At 42.5% G+C, this 21,900-nt stretch overlaps 1 protein-coding gene across 26 annotated transcripts in view; it reads left to right on the plus strand.

Annotated features, from left to right (window-relative positions):
• The first annotated feature begins 1,851 nt into the window (after positions 1-1,851).
• NCAM1 (neural cell adhesion molecule 1) overlaps positions 1,852-21,900 on the plus strand; it is a 361,541-nt gene continuing 341,492 nt past the window's right edge. For 6 of the 26 annotated variants that reach the window (XM_070803431.1, XM_070803432.1, XM_070803443.1 and 3 more), the window contains exon 1: positions 1,864-2,184. In XM_070803431.1, the coding sequence (XP_070659532.1) occupies positions 2,133-2,184 (52 nt within the window). In that variant the 5' untranslated portion in view covers positions 1,864-2,132. Of the gene's footprint in view, positions 2,185-21,900 lie in introns of all 26 variants that reach the window. The other 20 variants (XM_070803416.1, XM_070803418.1, XM_070803420.1 and 17 more) reach the window with 9 other exon arrangements.

Genomic DNA, 21,900 nt, shown 5'->3' on the forward strand with positions numbered 1-21,900 from the left:
CTGTTTTCCTTGCCCCCTCAGGCCTGTTCTCCCCATCTTTCCCTGCTATCAAGTCTCTTCCTTAGGAAAAAGTCTAATATGTTTATCCACTTAAGTTTACAAGGCTTAATGTGACCATTTTACATGTTAGCCGAACCTCATGTCTGAAGCCAAAGATGCTTGGCTTCAATACAGCAACCATTAAAACAACAACAGTAACTATATAATTCATTGTACCCAGCACAAGGCTAAGCGCAGTGGTTGCTCAATAAATATTTACCAAAAGACTTCAAAAAGCATTATTTATATTATCAAACTCTGGACACAATCTAAATATTCAGCAATGCTAAAACCATTGAAGAACTTTGGAGATGAAGAAATACCACATTGCTATACAAGATTTCAAAAGACTTTTTAACAACTTGGGGAAATGCTTATCATGAGATGTTAGGGAAAATGAACAGCATTCAAAGCTCTACTAGACTATGTCAATGATAAAAATCATATGCATTTACAGAAGAGTTAGAAAAGCTGTGGGTATCTCTGGAATCTGTGGGATTTGGGGGATATTTTTAGTTCTTTCCACTTCTATGTATTTTAAAATTATTTACAGTTGGTATGAGGGAATTATTACAAAGCAAATGTTGTGAAAGATAGATTTGGGGGAGGAAGCCCTTTTTAGGTGCCCGTGTATTTCAGTCTGTTGGTGTGGCAGGCCTGGTCAAATACACGGGGGTGGGGAGATCGGGGAGGGGGGTGGGGGGGTCGGGGAGTGGGGAGTGCAAGCCTCTCCAGTAATGGAGGCTGGCTGGTTAACCAGCAGAGAACAGGTTTTAAAAGAGTGATACAGCAGTGGAGAGTCTGACCTTTGAAGAAAAATGGAGTGCATGGTGATGTTGGTTTACTGGTGCTTTGAACATAGGCAGGCAGCCTTCCACTGGGAGGGTTTCTCTGTGCTAGGCTAATAGGCTAGTCCAGCAGCTCGAACACTGCCAGCTCCTGATTCTACCTCACCTTTTGTTCCTTAAACACTCAAGCCTTGCTCAGGGGCTGAAACATGCCTATTTTCACCCTGCTCCTCCACCCTTTTCTGTTTAAAATACAGCTGGAAGATTCATTGAAACTCTTAGTGTTGGTACCTCAGTGATGATCTTTATTAAAGTCTATAAGAACTGAGGTTGTAGCCCTTGTAACAAAACACTATTTAATACAGTGCCTATACTATAAAACCTACATTAAAAAAAAAAATCTTGGTTTATAACAGTTTTCAGCATTTGTAAACAAGAAAACCTTCAGTTATTTCTGAAAAGCCCTTCTAAACATCTGCGTTTTTCTCCTAACTTCAGTTGCTTCCCATCTCCTTCCCTTGGGATTTGTTGCCTCTGTGAGGCAAACTTCACAACAAGCATCGAACAAACCAATAAACAAAACCCAAACCAAACCCCACAACAGCGATCCCCATCCCTCTCCAAATTTCTAATTTCCTGCACTTAAAAAAATGAAGTCCTAGGCTATTCTTATAATTCAAGGATCTTAAGATCTAAATGGAGGATTTGACAACTTTGAAACCCTACGCAAACCTAAGATTTTCTTTTTATTATCTACTAGTTATTAAAGTACCCAAGCTTCCTGATGAAAGAAGGCTGGACGGCATTAAGGACCGCGGAGGCTTGGGAGAATTGTGAAAAGAAGAAATCCCAGCTCTGCCTGGAAGACTGCGTGTGAAACAGCCCGACTCCTCCGGCGGCTCCAGGCCACGTTTTGCAGGCGGCCGCATCTGCCTCCCCTGTCTCTCTTACCTCCTTGATGTGAGGCACTATTTGTGGCCGGCGTGGTGGAAGGACACAGTGAGGTTCTCACCCCCGCCCCCCGCCCCCAGCTCCCATCCCCAGTTCCATCAAAGCGAACCCGGGCCAGCGCAAGGATCTCCGAGTTGCTAGTGTGCTGAGGCTGGGACTGTCACTCATTCTCTGATCAGCGCGTGAACGCATCTCGGCAGCGGCTGGCAGGAAACAATTCTGCAAAAATAATCGTACTCAGCCTGGCAATTGTCTGCCCCTAGGTCTGTTGCTCTGCCGCCGTCCACACTCGCTGCAAGGGGGGGGCAGAGAATTTACCGCGGCAAGAACATCCCTCCCGGCCAGCAGATTACAATGCTGCAAACTAAGAATCTCATCTGGACTTTGTTTTTCCTGGGAACTGCAGGTACATTTTCAAAATTATTATTCTCAATTTGATATGCTCATTGCCCTCTGCCCCCTCCTCGTCCCCCGAGGAACGCTGTTATTTGGGGGTGGTTTTACGTGGAATGCTAAGGGTGTTCATTTTCCTGGAGCTGAGGAAGGAGCGCGTCGTCCTTGCAGCCTAGCCGAACCCCGCGCCCTCCCGGGCTGCCTGGACCGGGACAGCCTCCCCTCGCAGCGAGCGCCGGGCGCCCCTCCAGCGCGCCCGCCCTTCCCACTTTGTGTGCCCGAGGCGCTGGGAGCCGAACCGTCCGCTCCCAGGGACGCTGCGGTCGCGCCGGCGATGGGCAGCGCTCCATCCCCGAAAGCGGGCGGCGGATGCCGTAGCTCGGTGGTGCAGCCACACAGGCTCGGCTTCCGTGGGGAAGGGGTTTTCAGCCCCTGCCCCACGAAGAGTGAACAATAAGGCCGGGGCAACCGCCCGCGATCGTTATTTCCCCGGGTCTAATAAAGTGGGACTCGCCGCCTTTGCGCCTACCCCCTTCCCTCCCCGCCCCGGAGAAATAACGGTTTGCAAAAATGGGGCGAAATGGGCAGAATCTCAGGGCTGTGTGGCCGTTGTTGCACCTCCCTGTCGATATGACGTTAGTTTTTCATTTGCCAAATTGCTGGTTAGTTGCAAAGCCTGCTCTCGGCCCAGAGCAAGGAGGGATGGGAGGGTCGAGCGCTGCGTTTTGACAGGAGGAAGTGCGGAGGGGCGGAGGGCGAGGAGGGCGTGATCTGGGCTGCCTGGTGTGTGTGTGCGCGCGTGTGTGCGCGCGTGTGCCTTCACACGCACCGCGAGCCCCGTGTTGCACGGTGCGAGAGAAGAATGGCAGGTAGCCTCTCGAAACACCTCGCCTCAGTCTCCTTTCTTTGGGCGAGGTTCCCGATCCTGGGAAAGTGCGAACAATAGGGAGCTAGGAGGAAGACAGTAGAGATGCTCCCGCGGGTGGAGGGGGCCGCGCCGCCGCCCAAAACACCTTGGCGGCCGGGAGGGAGGTGGTTTTTTGTTTTTTGGGTTTTTTTTTCCCCATTCGGGGTATTTCCATCCTAGCCTCCCTGGAAGATTTTTCTGTGCGTGCCCACCCTCCCCTCCAGCTGCTCACTCCACCCCACCCCGCCTCACCCCACCCTGCCTCACTCCACCCCACCCCGCCCCAGGATTTGCGTTTTGGAGCTGACGGACGGGAATAAAGGAGACTGGGATGCAGAGTGCTGGGTGGGGTGGGCGGACATTCTAGGCTGGGGGGTGGGGGGGCGTGTGCTGGGAGAAGCGCCCGATGAGAGCCGGGCGGAGGGGTCTGTGTGTTGCGACCGCCGCTGCCAGGCGCCGCTGGAGCGGCCGTAGACCGCCCGGCCGGAGTGCGGGAGAACGGGGAGCACCCAACGCGCCCCCTCCCCGGGTGGCACGAGAGCCGCGCGCGGCCGCCGCCTCCAGCCAACTCGGGTCTCTTCTCCAGCGACCAATCAGAGAGAGGCTGACTGGGCGGGAAGCTGTGAGAGGCTTTTTATTTCGGCGCGGGTGGCGGCCCGGGGCTGCCAGCACGGTCTCCCGGTGCGCCAGCCTAACGGTCTCGCTCACCCCCCAAGCCCAGGCCGGGAGGAACCCCGCCCTGCGGCCGGCCCCCTGCCCGGCCCGCAGTTTCCGAGGAGATAACATGGAGTCGAGGTGGTCACAGGAAGGTTTCCCGGGCCGACCCGCCCGTGCTCGCCCACTCGCGCCTCCTGCACGCCGGCTTGGACCATCCCTCCCGCTCCTCTGGCACACACACGCGCACACACACACGGGCTCGCGCGCGCACGCCGAGCCGTCTGGGCCGGAGCGTGTGGCCCGGGAGGGCGCAGAGGCTGGGCGCACCGACGCGCGTGCGCTGACCGGCGCGCCTCGGGCCGGGGGCGACGCCGGGGGCGGGGCTTTGGCCGGCGGGGGCGAGCCTCCCGACGGGGGGCCAACCCCGGCTGACCCCTGGTTCTGTGCCCACTGCCCGGTGGCCAGGGGCGCCCTGTCAGGTCTTCTCACGTCGTGTCGGTAGGTCTCCGGCGCGCGATTGATTTCCCTGCACCGCACGAGTGTGTTTGTGTGATTCTGGGGCCTTCTGTCCCCTAGGTGGGGGCATGACCATACAGACCTGATCTTTGAGGGGCTCTGGGGGATCGCTCAGCTGTCCCCAACCCCGTGATGGGTGTAGCTCTTGGTGTCGGGATTCCCTAGGGAGTTATAGCAGGTACACGCCCAGGGAATCCCAGATTGGCTGTTCTTGGCTGCCAAGGTATGGGTGGCTTTCTGACCAGTGTTTGGAATGAAAGCATCCTCTTTCGGGGGCCCTAGTAACGTGAGGATGGGGAGAAGGCAGAACGAACGAGAAACACATGCAAGGTTGCTTAACAAAAGAAAGAAGTTGAGCGGTTTTCCAAAGAGAAATAATTTGCCATTAAAGTATTGTTTTCACCATTGAAAAAACCAATGTAGAGTTCAAGTCAGAGGGGCAGGACAGAAACAGAAATAACAGAGCAGTCTTGCTCTCTCTCCCTCTTTCTCTCTCTCCCACCCACACACACATACACACACGTTTTAGGGTTGTTGTTGTTTGTTTGTTTGTTTGTTTGCCTCCAATATTCTAGCATCTCCAGGGACAATGGTAGTTAAGTCACTGCCCGGCTGGGAACACATGAAAATGTAAATGTAAGGTGTGTTCATCTTAATATACCAAAGGAATTGTGTCTGCTGTCATTTTGGTGCCTTCTGCTCCTTAGTAATAAAGTGAAAGGTTGTGGAATTACACATTTGAGTTTATCGTGATGCCGTTTTAGATGTTTTGTGGGAAAATTGCTTGAATGATCTGGAATGGTTGTTAAGTCATATTTATTTGATAATTTTTGCAATTCTCTGCCAACTTGGAAGAGTCAGGGAGTGATCAGGACTGGTTTTCTAATAAGTTGCACCAGATTAAGAACAAAGAGCACCTTTGCTACCCAAAAGCTAGCTTGCATGTATATATATAATACATATTGATATCATTCTCTAAATGAATTAAGATATGTTTCAGCAGAATTTGCTGTCAATACAGTTACGGTGAGCTAAAATTTTTTTTGATCAGTTTTCATTTTAAGATCAGTAATGTATGTTTCTGAACAAAGTTTAATGGAATGTAATAGAGCTGTGCTGTGCTTAATCTCTCAGCTGTGTCAGACTCTTTGCGACCCGAAGGACTGTAGCTTGCCAGGCTCCTCTGTCCATGGCATTTCACAAGCCCACTGGAGTGAGCTGCCATTTCCTTCTCCAGGAAATCTTCCTGACCCACGAATTGAACTCTCATCTCTTGCACTGGCAGGCAGATTCTTCACTCCTGAGCCACCAGGGAATCTCATAGTCTAACACTTACTGTTTTGTAGAGTCAGTTTTTCAAGAAGCTTCCCCTGTCTTCCCCTGACAGATTAAACTTGATGACTTCTTCCCAGATACCTTTACCAAGAATCTTTTTTTTTTTTTTTTGAAAATAATGTTAAAATAGCAGGACACATGCTTGTTCCATAAGGTGGTTCATCGAAGTCTCTATGCTAATTGATTAAGCTATGGGTTTGTTGATTTAAATGGTGGTTGTTTCTTGAGTTTGATAGTTCAAGAATTAAAGTAGTAATTGTTTGCAAAAAACTTCATGGTGTGGATGTGCTGTTTTCAAGGACTGTAGGTGCTTAGTCAAAGCAGCAATAAGAGAGGAAAAAACCCCCAATTTTGAGAGTTTTGCATAGCACTTTTCTTTAGAATACATTTATCATTAATTAGCTTCCTCAGATAGGTAATATGTTATTTAATGTAAGTGATCTATATCTGTATTTTTTTTTCTGTCATAGGGAACATCCTAATTGCCTTTCAAAATAAATAGCACCATTTTGTCATTCAAATACTAATCTTTTGACGTGACAGATGTTTTTGTTTGCTGCAGAACCTAGTTTTGTAAATTACAGACAGTATCTTGTAAACTTCACACTGCTTGAAATAGGGACTTCAGAATTTCTGATCCAAGCAGAGTCTTTTAAGGTGACAAAGCCTCTATTTAATATTAGTTTGATGAATTCCCCACCTTTACGTCTTCACAGTTAAAGGACGGGGGCTGCTTCCCAGACTGAAAGGGACTTCAGTGCTGATGGCACACCTCCAAAGATATTTTACAGACAGTCCTTCCTGTCTTGGTGAAAAGTAAGTGATTGACTACCTGTTGCTAATGAACGGTTTGAACTTTCCCTGCTGATCTTGGTTCTGCGGTGCCGGAGAGCAGAACCAGTCAACAGGGAGAGGAGAGAAGAGATTGGCACCTGCCCTCGTCAGTCTTCTGGGAACAGTCACTCTGGCAGGAGACAAAGGCATTTTTAAAAGGCTCTCCTGTGCTACTTAAGTATTGAGGTTTTGAGCACACACATGTCTTATGCTGTCAATATAAATATTTAAATGTAAATTCCATAATTGATAATTCTTCAGTTTAGGTATTATTAATCCGTCAATTCACCTAACACTATATAGGCTGAGAAACTTCTGAAATGTTAAAAGAAGGGGCAGGAAATTATACATAGCACTTTTTTCCAACCTTAAAAATGAATTACAAATTAAACCACATTGAAAACTTGACTCTGCAGGCCATATAATGATAACGGCTGTTTGAGGTTTGAATCAAGAAGGCAAGGTTAAGATTCCTTTAGTTAAAAAGGAAGAAACAATACGATTCAGAGAAGGATTTTATACATCTCTTAAAATACTCAATGAGGCTTTGAGCAGTATTGTCAGAGTCGGCCTCTTAGGAAGAGTGAATACCCAAGGACCTCTCCGAGTCTTGATGAATAGGTCTCTATGAGATCCAGAGTTTCTCATATGAGAAAACCGTGTCGTGAACCTACTATCAGCGATACAGGCAAATGTCCTTAACTACTGTAGAGTGGTACCACACAGAAGGCCATCTGAAGGTCAGAGGCATGTCAACTCTAGCCCTTTTTGTTACTGCATCTTAGTGCCACACTGAAAACCATTTGCTGCTGTACAGGGATGGAAATTATTTGGCGTTGCCAGTGGTGCCATTATGCCCTTTTGTTTCACCGTGTTGAAACGCCGTCTCTTGGCTGAAGATCCTCATTAGGAGCACTGCCTTTTGATGTTGGTGTGGGTGCCAATGGCGGCCTTTCAGGCACGTTCAATACACTACACTTGATATGCTGTTAGGCCGTGTCTACACGCAGCCACTGAGTTCACTGTTTTCAGTTAGGTAGCCACACTTTTTCTTTCCTGCAGAATTAATTTGACTTCCAAGCAATCACTCAAAGAGGACTGTGCTAGAAGAAGAAAACATTTGGTCTGTCTTGTGTATTTGTGCATGTGTGTGTGTTTTAAAGGTTTTAATAAACCTGTTAGGCATTCTTTTTCTCCAGATATATGTAGATATGATTGTAGATGTGACTTCAGTTCAAAGATTGCCTCACTGGTGGGACTTGACAGGCTTTTGTCTAACCTGTGTTCCACTGGATATGCTCACTGAGTACGTTTTGATTTGTAGCTGCAAACCCTGGCAACATCTGGCCCTGTTTTCCATCCTGTACCATTCCTGAGAGATCAGATTACCTCACCATTTAGGAATATTCATAGTGGTGTCATGCCAGTAGGGATTGGGTTATAATAGGTATTCTCTTAAATAGTTCATCAAATATGTTTATTGAGTGCCAGCTTTTTATCATCAGCTCTGTGGCGAATTACAAAGCACTGTGATGACCTAATTTCTGCTGTCAAGGAACCCTACGAGTAGGAGAGCCTAGAGATTAAGAGTGGCCGGTGGCCCTCGGGTGACACCCCAGGCACATAGATCCTTTATTAGTTGTCTGATCCCAGGTGAGTCAATTCAGTTCTCTAAGTTCATTTCCTCTTCTGTGAGGTGGGAAAATTAGCAATACCTCCTTGTTAGAGACCTTGTGAATATTTTAGAATGCACATGAGCTGTGCTTATTAAAGAGAAAGAGGGGTGTATATGGATCTAGAAAAAAAATTATTCAGACATCATGCTCTCTTTTTAGATAGACTTTAAAAAAGGATGTTAAAATACTGTATTTCATTGATTAGAACTAGATTCTTAAAAATCTTGTTTTAAATATGCCTGCCATGTTGTTGGTTATGAATACTTCAGAGAGAAGGGGGTCTTGGGAAGTTGAAAGTTGTTAGCAAAAGGATTCTGGGTTTCATGGGGCCGAAAGGTCTGTGATTTTTAAGGCAATTCAGAACTCTCTTGCTTTTGACTGTGAGTACAGTTACATGTCACCAGATCCGCATCGCCCCCCGAGCCTTGGAAGGAACCCATGCAGCTAAGGAGTCCATGCAAACACCTGACTTGCCGTGGCAACTGTGTTGGCCTGCCTGGGCCCACTCGCCTGAGAATACAAACTAATTGTTCCAGCGTGTACCTGTACCTCGTAAAGGTTGTTTGTGTAGTGCTTTGAAGATGAGAGCCATGTATCAAAATCAAAGTTATTTTTGAAAAGAAAAAGCTATTTGACCTATATTTTATAGACTGTCTTTAGTGAGAACTGAGGTGATTAAATATGTCTCACTGCAGATATTTTTATAAATTACAAACTGGAATAAAAATAAGGTAATTGCTCTTTTTACTGAGATGAGTCAAACATAAGTGCCCTATTGGTGAGGCTGGAAGAGGTTTGCCAACTAAAGGCATAGGATACTGGAGAAGAGACTGATGGTTTTGTTGTAGCCATCAAAGGGGATAAACTGGATATGTAATCCTAATTAGTGTATCTGGTTTATCATCTGTATACAATTCACAGAGGTTTTGATCATTGTGTCTTTTCATCTTCATATCTTTTATTTGGTAAATATTAATCAAGTAGGTGCTGGGTGCTAGGAATGCAGTGGTAAGCTTAACATACATCATCCCTGTATAGAGCTTCCAGTCTAAGACTGTGGAGGAATATAGATGTTAAAGTAATTCACGCACATCTTTATAGTTACATATTCTGATTAAAAACTAAGAAAAGGAGCAGGGTGCTATGAGATATTATCAGGGGGACATCCATCTTTGGGTAGTTGGGGAGGTAAACAGGTAACGTTTAAAAACCTCTCTGTGAAGTAGGAAGGACAGATGCTCCTCTTAGTTGAAGGCATGGTTGATTGACTGCTTAACAAATCTTGGTTGAATCACAACAGACATTCCTGACTTTCTCAATTTAGCGAACTTTCCTGAAACCTTGTGATGGTCAAACAGTTTCAGGAATTGTGGTGGGTTTCAGTTATGAGTCGAGTAAGGTGTGTCTCTGCTTCTGGAGCTTACCATCCAGTGTGGGGGAGACATCCTGTACTTATAAACACAGACATGAATTAAATACCATTGGAGCACAAGGAAGGAAACAAGTAATTCGGCTTGGGGCTCCCTTGAGGTGGGTAAGGGGCGTCAGTTTGCCTTCAGTGGATGGAGGAGGAAGAAGAGGTGATTCAGTAGAACCAACGCATAGAGACGTGGATGTATACAGTCGTATCTAGGGAACATTGTAGGGTGCTTGGGGAGAAATGGCCAGAGATGAGGAGAAAAAACAATTTTCGGGGCCAGATTGTGTTAGGTCTTGACACAGAAACTGAGGCTAGGAGAGTAAGTAAGTGATTTACTCAGGTGAAGCGCAGACTGTAACTTTCTCTGACTGCATTTCATCCTTTTCTAAGGTTAGGATAATTTGAATACATATAGGATCAGCCAGGCCTCCCCGGTGGCTCCGTGGTAACGAATGTGCCTATAGGGCTGGAAATATCGAAGACAAGCATTCGATCCCTGGGTTGGGAAGAACCCCTGGAGTAGGAAATAACAACCCACTCCAGTATTCCTGCCTGGAGAATCCAGTGGACAGAGGAGCCTGGCAGGCTACAGTCCACGGGGTCGAAAGAGTCAAACACGACTGAGGTGACTTAGCACAGCATCAGAGTACATGCCAAGCAAAGGTGAACTTGCTTGGCTTCTGGATCTGATGGAAATAAGGGGGGAGTGGTAGGCAGTATTAAGAGCTTTGGAGTCTGACAGGTCTAGGTCAAAGTCACTGTCATTGACATTCCACAAGTTGCTGCATTTCTGAGCTCGCCCTCTCTGTAAAATGGGAAAAGTGACACCTGCATTGTGGGTCTTAACTAATTCACATATGCAAGGTGGATAATATCTTACACATATGTAAGATGGATACTGGAAGCGAGCTCTGAAGAATTGGTGCTTTTGAACTGTGGTGTTAGAGAAAACTCTTGAGAGTCCCTTGGACTGCAAGGAGATCAAACCAAACCCTAAAGGAAATCAGTCCTGATTATTCATTGGAGGGACTGATGCTGAAGTTGAAGCTCCAATACTTTGGCCACCTGATGCAAAGAACTGACTCATTGGGAAAGACCCTGATGCTGGGAAAGATTGAAGGCAGGAGGAGAAGGGGACAACAGAAAATGAGATGGTTGGATGGCATCACCGACTTGATGGACGTGAATTTGAGCAAGCTGTGGGAGTTGGTGATGGACAGGGAAGCCTGGTGTGCTGCAGTCCATGGAGTTGCAAAGAGTTGGACATAACTGAACGACTAAACTGAATGGAACTCAGTATTTGTTTTTAAAGTTCATCCTCCATGGAGGTTTTGTTTGAAATGGTTATTAAACAGGTGTAAATGGGATGTGCAGAGTTTGTGCTGGAAGCCGAGGGGAAAAACAAAATACATTTAAGTGTATTATACTGGTCCTGCAGAGGCTTTCAGATGGCTGGGGCGAAGACACTTAGTTCAGATGGTAGGAAATCCTGAAAGATACTGTGTGAGTAAGTGCCTAGAGAGAAGGAGGCAGGCAGTAATTGTGAGAATAATTCAGAAAGCCAAAAATCATCTTAGTTGGTTTTCGTGTCTGGAAAAAGGTGTGGCAGAGCTACTGATCTCAAGCTCCAGGGACACAGGATAAATAAGAGGAAGGACCAGTTCTCTGTAGGAGGAGATGCGTCTAGCTGGAGGATCCTTGGTATTGAGGAGCAATGAAAGCAGACTGGATGTTGGCACAGGTCTTATTAAAATCGTAAATGCTAAACAAAGGAGGGGGTGCTACTGGGGATGTAAGAAAAATCATTTTTTAAAATATTTAAGGGTATAGTCAGCTACAGCAATGGAATATCTGCTGTGTTAGGCTCTGCATTTGATGCCAGCTGTGAATTAGCGGAGAATTGTTGCAGACCTTAAAGGAAGTTTTAGTTTTATGTGGCAAGCACTATAGGGGCTGGACAAAATTGTGAGTTGGTGAAAGGATTTTTGCTGCATTATAAAAAGTCAGCTAGATGATGGAGAACTTAGAGGCTGGGAGGTGGGAGATCCAGTTAAAGCTGCTCTGAAGGCCTGTGAAGTGCAATGAAAGTCTTTTGTTTTAAGAGTAGGAAGATGTGTATGTGAAGAAAGGGAACAATTGGGCTTAGATTTAAAAGATTTGGGTTCAGCATTTGGCTCTGTTACCAACTAGTCTAGTTAATCTGTGAAAGTTGCTTAATATCTTCAAACTGTAATTTCCTCATTTGAATAGGAAAATCAAATCAAATAATTCACCACAAACCAAAATATTTAACTATACCTTTTATTAATACACACACAGCTGAAAAGTCTTACAAAAATCAAATTTTGTGTATCAGAGCTGCTTGTTAAAGAAATACAACTGTGATATATCTATATTTTATAAAGCAGATAATCTTGGAAAGATACACTTGTGGTAACTTTGGGTAAGAATGAAAAGGATCCACAGCTGACACCCTGGAGATCACAAATCAGCCAGAAAGGGAAACGATAGGTCCAAAATGGTAGCAGACTGAGATAGAAAAACATTGATGCTGTAAACCCAAAGTAATGCAATAATCATGGTACTGTCAGCCTGATAGGGAATTGGGAAGAAGGGCTTACCTTGGATGAAGAATGGATACCCTCAGTTTTATGCACATTACTACTATAACTACTAAGTCGCTTCAGTCGTGTCTGACTCTGTACGACCCCATAGACGGCAGCCCACTAGGCTCCTCCATCCCTGGGATTCCCCAGGCAAGAACACTGGAGTGGGTTGCCATTTCCTCCTCCAATGCATGAAAGTGAAATGTGAAAGTGAAGTCGCTCAGTCGTTTGCGACTCTTCGCAACCCCATGGACTGCAGCCTACCAGGCTCCTCCATCCATGGGATTTTCCAGGCAAGAGTACTGGAGTGGGGTGCCATTGCCTTCTCCGTTTATGCGCATTAGGTTTTAGGAAAAAATTGGGCATCTATGTGTCTTATAGGTCAATATTTTTCAACCATGGGTGGTGGAATCTATTCAGTTGGCTTCTACTAGTGTTAAAGAAAGGAAGGAAGGGGGAAAGAGGGAGAAAGAAGAAATGGAATAAAATAGAAAGAGAGTATATCTTATACAGTAAGGGTAGATATTGTTTTGTGAAACTTTTGTTGATCTGGTTGTAATGGAAAACATATATCATGTTATGACTCGGGTCAAAAGAGTTAGAAAGCTAATGTCATAGATGAAAGAATATAGGACTAGAGAGAAGGGAAAACTGTCTGTAGTGCAGAGAAGGGATTGGGAAGAGATTTAATGGGTTTGTGGGGAGAGGGAGAAGCAATATCAGTGAAAATACTTACTGAGCATTGCTGCAGTCTGTTAGCTGCAGATGTAAAACAAAACCCCAAAACTCTCAAGTACAATTCCTTGATAGTAAGAGAGCTTACTGTCTAGTAGAGAATGAAAAGACGGCTGGGAATACCAGGTAGCATTTAAAGCCAGTACGTGGCTCAGAGTGTCGAGGCAAGATAAAGATTGCTTGTGCACCAGGGGAGATTGGAAAACTCTTCACAGTGTAAATGAGAGCTGAAAGAGGTTTAAAGGAAGGATTTAGCATGGATGAGGTATGTTAAACTGTTGCATGTTTGGGTGGAAGCTTGGAGGTAACCCAGCTAAGGAGATCAAGAAGACAGTCATAGTAGTCTATATTTTTAATCCTTTTTCAGTGGAGGGAAAACACCATGAATTACAACTGGTACATTGTGGAGTCTTTATCACACCTGGAGTATTTATGTTGTTGTATTTATGTAGCATCTAGAATGGTACTTGTCCATAATTTATGAAGTGATGGTGAACAAATAAAGGGGACCAGAGCCTCGCCAAGTATGAATGCCTGGGTTAGAGAAGGATAATAATGTTAAGTAGAAGAGTTGGAAAGCAAATGGAATTTATAAGCATAATCTCAGTTTTGTTTTAAAAATCTTTTTCACTTTTTAAGACTGAAAGAAGATTATTTTTATATACAACCTGAGCTTTCTCTAATGAGCTTTATGTTCCAGTTGCAAAACAAATGGTGCCATGAAAAAGAGGGCAGCGGTGCTTGTTGTGGTTAGGAGAATAAGGAGGATGAGACTCAAGGAGAATCTTTGGATTTGGAGGAGAATGGAAATGTTAGAGTAATTTCAGTCGGAGAGTGAAATTCAAGTTCTTAGAGTCAAAGGTGGAGGAAGAGCTGATACCTTAAGACACTTGGCCAAAAAGAAGGGGAGAAGAGGTCGTTGGGAAGGCTGCAAGCTCAGGGCCATCTGGCACTACCCACACACCAAGGGAAAGAGCCAAGAGAGACTGGTAGGAACACGCACATACCTTTTTAAAAATTTCTAAACATTTTTATTATTGCCAAAGAAATCCCATACCCATTAGTCATTAGTTTTCTTTCTTTTTTTTTAATTTTATTTTATTTTTAAGCTTTACATAATTGTATTAGTTTTGCCAAATATCAAAATGAATCCACCACAGGTATACATGTGTTCCCCATCCTGAACCCTCTTCCCTCCTCCCTCCCCATACCATCCCTCTAGTCATTAGTTTTCATGGAAAATCTTCTAAAATCTGTCCTGCCTGTCACATTTTAGACGCATTGCTTTTATCAGATCAGCAGAGGAGTGGATGGTAATGGTTGAGATTGACCACTTTCCAGTGTTCTTCTGTTTATATTTCATCTCCCAAGTGTCTGTTCTGTCCACAGTAGGTTCCGCCAATCACCAGTGAAGCTGTGGTTGCTATATGATAATTCTATTCAGGACGCAAATGGAAACCTTAAAGACCTGCTGTTGTATGCATGAGAAGATCTAAGTTCAGTGCAGGCGCTTTGATTTAAATTGATATTATAAATTACCTTCCTTTCTTAATTTACTGTTTTTGGTGTTCTATAGGCAGTGCATACTGTAGGGGGGTGCCCCATGGATCTTTTATATCAAATTTGATTTTGAAAGGTGGCTTTCTTGCTGTCCATGACCTTGAGCCAATAATTGAATCTCTCCAAAAACTCAGTTTATTTATCTGTGAGACAGGGATAATAATACCTACCTAAAAGGGTTATTGTGAAGATAAAATGAGGTAATTCATACAACTGTCTGGCACATAGTAAACTCAGCCATTTTTTCCCCATTTCCTTTCTTTCTGCTAAAGTTCACAGTGAAGGGGTGCACACTGTTGGATTTAAGTATTGATTATAATTAGACTCACATTTTCTTCCATTTATTTTTCATTCTCTGAGAGTTTAGAGTTGAACTCACCATTGAGTTGCGACTGAGTTAGAAATGCCATGGCTGATTGCTTAGCTGTTTTATCTTTAGTGAAAGCAAAGTGGTCTCGATTTTGAGAAAAGTAGAAGTTTATAGAACAAATGAGTTCATATAGATTCTTCTTTCTATTTGCATAGAGTTAATATTAAACTTGTCAATGGTGGAGGCATGTTCAGTTCAGTCGCTCGGTGGTGTCCGACTCTTTGCGACCCCATGAACTGCAGCACGCCAGGCTTCCCTGTCCATCGCTAACTCCCAGAGCTTACTAAAACTCATGTCCATCAGGTTGGTAATGCCATCCAACCATCTCATCCTCTGTCGTCCCCTTCTCTTCCTGCCTTCACTCTTTCCCAGCATCAGGGTATATTTAAGTAATGGCTGCTGATAAAGACCCTGTTAGTAGCACTTCATTAATAATGGAAGTCGTTTGTCTGGCAGCCTTTCTTTTTTGGAGCATGAAGAATGAAAATTAAGAGAAAGAATGAAGAAGTGAAGGAATGAAGCCTCTGGATAGCCAAAATAGATAACCCCCAAGTCCATGCACTGAACTGTATGCATTTCATTTGTAGTGTAAGTTGCTCAGTCGCGTCCGACTCTTTGTGACCCCGTGGACTGTAGCCTGCCAGGCTCCTCTGTCCATGGGACTTGATTCGTTAGACATTAAATAAAGACATTAGACCTGTATTCAGAAAGAGCTCATATATTCTTAATTAATTTCTACACTCTACCACATTTATAAAGACTCCTATATTCAGATTAACATCAAGGAAACATGACTGCTACGTACAGGTACACTGATGGAAGAAGATGCAGTAACTTGAATGGATGGGAAAATGCTGAGAATCAAACTCAAGAACATAGAAAACATGTCACTCTTAGCCATTTAGTATTTGGTTAAAAAAAAAAAAAAAAAGCCCTATGCATCGCAGATGCTAAGGGAATGTCTCTAAAACAGTGCAGTATAAATAATGCCTATTCATAACTAAACCTCATTTTCAAGCAGCAGGCAACAATTAAACCGATTCAGTTATTGAGCATATGTCTTTTGTGTTCAGCTCTGTGCTAGGTGCTAAAGGAGCTATGATTTTTTCCCATATAGTTGAAAAATAAAGCAAACATAAGCATAGGTACCATTATCTATGAAAGAGGTAATGTAATTAGTGTTAGTCATCTGGAAAATTGACTCGACACATTCTAATCCCCAAGGATTTAGGACAAAGATTTCATATTTCATTCTTATAAAGTGACTTTGTTACACTATATAGCTTCTCAGCTTGGCTTGCAGCCCACAGTTATTTACCATTAAGATAAGGTGGGTCAGCTCGTTTGTCTTTTCTCTGCTAAGTTATACTAAATATATCTTGAGATTAAAGATCCTAACTAGTCAAGCAATTGCAATTACTTGGTTGTCATCCCTCTCTTCTTTCCTGAATTTAATGTTGCTTTTGGAAAATTGAACTGTCCACATTTAAAAAGTTAAATAATTTTATGACTTGAAACAAAAAGCATTCATCCCCAGTCCCAGCTCTTTCTACTCCATCTTACTCCTCCTTAGCCCTCCAACCTTAGATTTTGACCCCTCTGAAACAACCACTTTCTACTCATTTATCTGTTTCCACATTTTTATCTCCATATTTATACTTTCTTAATTCCCAGTTTCATTGGAAGTACTGATGCTGAGGCTGAAACTCCAGTACTTTGGCCACCTCATACGAAGAGTTGACTCATTGGAAAAGACCCTGATGCTGGGAGGGATTGGGGGCAGGAGGAGAAGGGGACGACAGAGGATGAGATGGCTGGATGGCATCACCGACTCAATGGACGTGAGTCTGAGTGAACTCCGGGAGTTGGTGATGGACAGGGAGGCCTGGCGTGCTGCGATTCATGGGGTCACAAAGAGTCAGACACGACTGAGCGACTGAACTGAATTTCCAGTTTTAGATATTATTTATTGACTTTTTCCTATGGGAGTTTACTACTCTTACACACTTCCCACTCCCTCGTACTTTACCGTGGCCTCCCAATATTGCAATTTTTCTATTTTTTGTTGTCAGTATTTAATGTTTACATTATCATTACCATATAAATATTATTCACAGCTGAGCCTTTATCAATGCTGTGACCTTGTTACCTTTCTTTTATAGTTTTCTGAATTTTTTTGAGTGTATTATGGCTTCCGTTTTTTTAGCTTAGTTTTCTACGTACATATCACTAATTCATGGTTAAGTTCTCAGACTGAAGTATATATCCCCTCTCAATATGTTAAAATATGGTTATTTTGTTTTCTCCGTTTTTCAGTCTGGACTGTAAATTTTCTAAGCTTGTGACAGTTCATTTATATTTGCCTGGTATATAATTCTCTACATTGGAAATTGTTTTTCCTGAGAATTTTGAAGATGTTGCTCCAGACTTTCTAACTTTCTGTTGCATCTGTGAAATTCAGTACATTCTAATTTCTGATAATTTGCATGAAACTTATTTCTCCTGTAGAAGGCGTTAGGATCTTCTCTTTATAGTATTTATTGGGGTAGATTCTTAGTGGGCCTTTTTAGTGTGAAAATTTATGTCCTTCAGTCCTGGGAAATGTTCCTACATCATTTATTTGATATTTTTGTATCTTTTAAATTTGTTTTTCTGGAACGCTTATTTGGAAATTGGATTGATCATCTGACTTTTCTTATCTTCTGTCTCCTATTACTCATTTCTTGGTCTCACCAAGCCTCTGTCCTTTGTTTCCTGGGAGGTTTTCTCAGTTTTTTGCCAACATTTCTATTGAATTTTCTGTTTTGCTAACATATATAACATAAAGAACACAAAAAGATGTAAACATACAGCATATTGAAAATTTCTAAGAACTCTTTTATGTGGTCCGAATGTCTCTGTGGTAGCACCCTCTTCTTTCTTGATGCAACACATTTTATATCCCTGAGTATTTTAGAATATTTTCCTTGCTTCCTGCATTGTCTTTTTCCTTTGAATTCCTCTTTACTTTGGGTTTAGCATCTCTGCTGTGTCTCATATTGTCTCATTCCATTTCTCAAACTTGAATGGTCCCTGGATGCCTACTAGTAATTAGGAGTGAGACGCTGAAAGACTGTGGGGACGCTCCATGTGGGTGGGCTTCACTGCAGGGTGATCGTGCACAGACCTGGTCCCTTGGGTGGGGGACATGCAAACCCGCTCATTAGTACCTGTGTTAAGCTATCAGGTACTAATGATAGTAGTTAGTAGATAGTAGCTTATTCTCTTAAGCTATCAGCTGAAGAGAATCCCACATTTTGCAAATGACAGGGTATAAGTCTGACTGTTCTTTTTCTGTAAGCTGAGTGGGAGATATGGTTTGGGGATATTTTATTCAGTAGTCAGGATTTCATTTAATTCTCCTATTTGCTGTGGGGCACTTCCGCTCTCAAATGCCTGATATCCCCAAGAACAAAGATGCTGTCATTTAACTTCTCCATCAATAAGTGTGCAGTAAAGACTGCTGGAGTGAAGAAGAATGCAGGATGGGAGATGAGCTAATATTGTAGGTTACCTGTGTGTGTCTGTGTGTTTGTGTGTCTGTGTGTGTGGTTGAAGATAGTGGTATGAGAGGACTGTTGGTAAGAGAGAAATTGTTTTAATTTTGGAGCAGACTGTGAGAACTGTCTGATGACCTGTCTCCTTCAGGGTTCAATTTTGCTATAAGCCAAAGCTTATTTCTGAAATCTTTTATCTCATATGGTTTAGTATGGAATTTTTGAGATGGAAAGAAGCTTGAAGAGTTCTTAAAGGAAGGGGGACATGCTTCAGGGGTGCATCAAAGGCAGAGACCTAAGAGGATGAATGTTAAGGCACCTTCAGGGGAATTGACAAGGAGGAACTTAGGGCCGGTCTCAGATTGTTGAACAATTTCTGAACTAAGGAGTCCTCAAAAGACGCCAGGGTGGCCTGAGAGCCCACATTTCTTGGATATAAAGACCTGGGCTTGGCAGTGATGCTGTGAACCAGAGTAAGAGCAGTTTCATGAACACATTTGCAAATGGCGATGTCCCAGACTTGGTGAGTAGCAGAAACGTTTATTAGAAATATTCACTTAATTTCGTACTTACAGGATAACTCTTCTGTTCCTTGTGTTTGGTCTAAGATGAATGTATTAGTTTTGTAAAAAAAAAAAAATTAAACTGCTTTCTAAGCTCTTTCTAATTGCATTTGTAGTATTTATTCCTGTGGAATGAGATACCAAAGACAACCTTGAAATGTCAAAAAAGATAACTAAGAGCTATTTATTCCTTTCTCAGATTTTCCCTTTTGTGTACGTAGTTTAAAGTTACTCATGACATGTTTAAAATTTAAAATTTTCATCAAAGAAAACCATCTGTCATAATGAAGCAAAAAAGCGACATTGTGTGATATTCTTTGAAGATAAGAGATTGAAAATGAGTCCGTTAACTGCCCTCGATTACAGTTTGAGGTCATTCTGAGCTAAATTGGTTTTGGAATCAGAATTTAAATTACTGGTCAGACTCAATTAAGATAACTGGTCATGCAGACAGTTCATTCTCCTCCTCCCTTCTCATAAAAGAATTTATTTATGGTTTACAAGTTCTTCATAGCCAAGTTAGGTGTAGGAATTAATTTTTTAGAAGATAAACATTTCACACATTATTTGATTTAGGTACTGAGTAGTTTTGTATCTAAATAAGAAACCTGGATGATCGTTTATTATTTGGTTTTCTAGAGATATTTACAGCAGATGATTTTGAAGTCACTGGGAGGTGAATCTGTGTTATATTACTCTGTGTTGTGTTTTTGCTGCCCTGTGCAATAGTAAGAGACTAGGTATGGCAGACAGCCTCAGGCAGTTACACTGTATTATTTAAATACCGTAACAGTTGTGTATAGTGGAGTATATTTTCAGCAAACATAAATTATAAGTATGTATAATTATTTTAACAATGTAGGTATGTGTTTCTAAATGTTAAACTTTTTCTTTGTAGTAAGTGGGTTTAAAATTATATTCTCTTTAAACAAACTCAACAGGAGGGATTTAAAATGAGGAGTTCCATTGTTAATTTAGTCTTCACTTTCATCTTTTTATTTGCTTACAGAGTAGAAGAAATAAATTCTTTCTATTTCTTTTATAACTACAAAATCCTTAATTTAGAATTAGAAGTACAAAAGAAGAGAACAGTGTAAACCTACAGTGAATCTGGTGGTGCTAAATGTGGGGTTGGTTCCGTACGTGGTGATGTCTGGAGAATCTAGGCATGGAAGGGACTTGGAGTGTTAAACACTCTGGCTTCACAAGGAAGCAAGAATATCTTGAATGACTTGCTGATTTCCCTGAGATAATGCTAGTATCTCTCCTGGAAGAAAACTGATGGGTCTCAGATGTCACTATCAGCTCCTCTTGCCTCATTGTTACATGCCCTGGAATTTGGGCCTATTGGCAGTAAGGTAGGTTTGATTTGCTGCTGCTGCTAAGTCGCTTCAGTCATGTCTGACTCTGTGCGACCCCATAGATGGCAGCCCACCAGGCTCCCCCGCCCCTGGGACTCTCCAGGCAAGAACACTGGAGTGGGTTGCCATTTCCTTCTCCAATGCATGAAAGTGAAAAGTGAAAGTGAAGTCACTCAGTCATGTCCTACTCCTAGTGACCCCATGGACTGCAGCCCACCAGGCCCCTCCGTCTATGGGATTTTCCAGGCAAGAGTACTGGAGTGGGGTGCCATTGCCTTCTCCGAGGTTTGATTTAGGCTATAGGTTTGATTATAAGTATTGACCTATACATAATTTTGAAATATTTTGACTGAAATTCAATTCAAAGTCATAAGTCTCATCTATATATAACGTCTTAAAATTGTAATTATAGAAGTTTTAAAAAAAAAAAAAAACGTAAAAATCAAATTTGCATTTTGACATTTAATACATTGAAGAGAAAAATTTGTATCCATCCAGAGCAAAATGTTTGAGTTGTTGATGAGTTTCTTTCTTTATGATTGGAATCTCTTCATGAGACTGTGTAGATGAAGATAGGTTAAAAGAGAGAGATAAGCGAAATTTTTAGTAAGGAAGGTCTGATATCTCATAGTTCGCATTGTCTTGGAAAGTTTGTTAAAAATCACCAGGGAAACATGATACTTCATAAATTATTTTATTGAGAATAAATGTGCATATGTGTATAATCTGTAGCACAAAAGTTCCCTTTTCTTTGTGACATTGTTTTATTGAACAAATTTCATTTAATTTTCTATCAAGGCATAGCCTCATATTGAATTTAACAATAATTAAAAAAATCATATGTTTTATAAAGGCACATGCATGTAAATTAGAGGATTACCAATAAAATTTAATTTCTTAGTTTGGAATTTATAATAAATTTTTAAAATCATGAGTTTGCCAAAGGTATAGGCCAGAGAGGTCTTGCTATTTAAAAATAAAGTGCAGTTTCTTAAAAAGAAAATATAACTTGAATTCTGTTTCACACAAGTGAGTTTCCTAGATTTAAGGGAGAAAAATTAATATATTGGCTTCCATGGTCGACCATAGACTTAAAATATGATACAAAAGGTTTCAAAATCTAAATTGTCATTGTTTACAAAATATTGGCAAATTAGAGCTAAAGCGCTTGGCGTTATTGTGTAATCTTCTGTTTAAAAATAAACAGTGGAAATAATTGTAGAAACCTCTGGGTTTAGAAAAGCTTGTTGGTGGTTCTTCACATCCTCCTAAAAAAGCAGGCTGTCGTTGCATATTAATCACTCTGTGAAAGGAAGCTTGCCTTATTTGCATTGTGCCTGCACCAAGAAGTCCAATAGTGTGCCTGAGAAAAAAATGGGGGGATTGTAATTGTTGTTCTCAAAAGGGTTTTTATTCCATTCAAGTGGAGAAGCTGAATGCTGGAGAATCAGTGCAGTGCTTTTGTGGGAGAAGAGCCCCTTCGGCCACTGCCTCTTGTGTGGTGCAGTCCCAGTGGGTTAGGATCCTGAATGTTGGGGTGAAGAGGAGAGTACCTCTTCTTACTAGGAAGCAATCCGTGTTCCTGTAGATCTCTGTAATTTTCCAAGCACCCTTCCTTGCTCCATACTTCAGAAGAATTAAATTGAGACTTGG

This window comes from Bos indicus, chromosome 15, assembly GCF_029378745.1.
Source record: "Bos indicus isolate NIAB-ARS_2022 breed Sahiwal x Tharparkar chromosome 15, NIAB-ARS_B.indTharparkar_mat_pri_1.0, whole genome shotgun sequence".
In the NCBI taxonomy this organism is placed as follows: Eukaryota; Metazoa; Chordata; class Mammalia; order Artiodactyla; family Bovidae; genus Bos; species Bos indicus.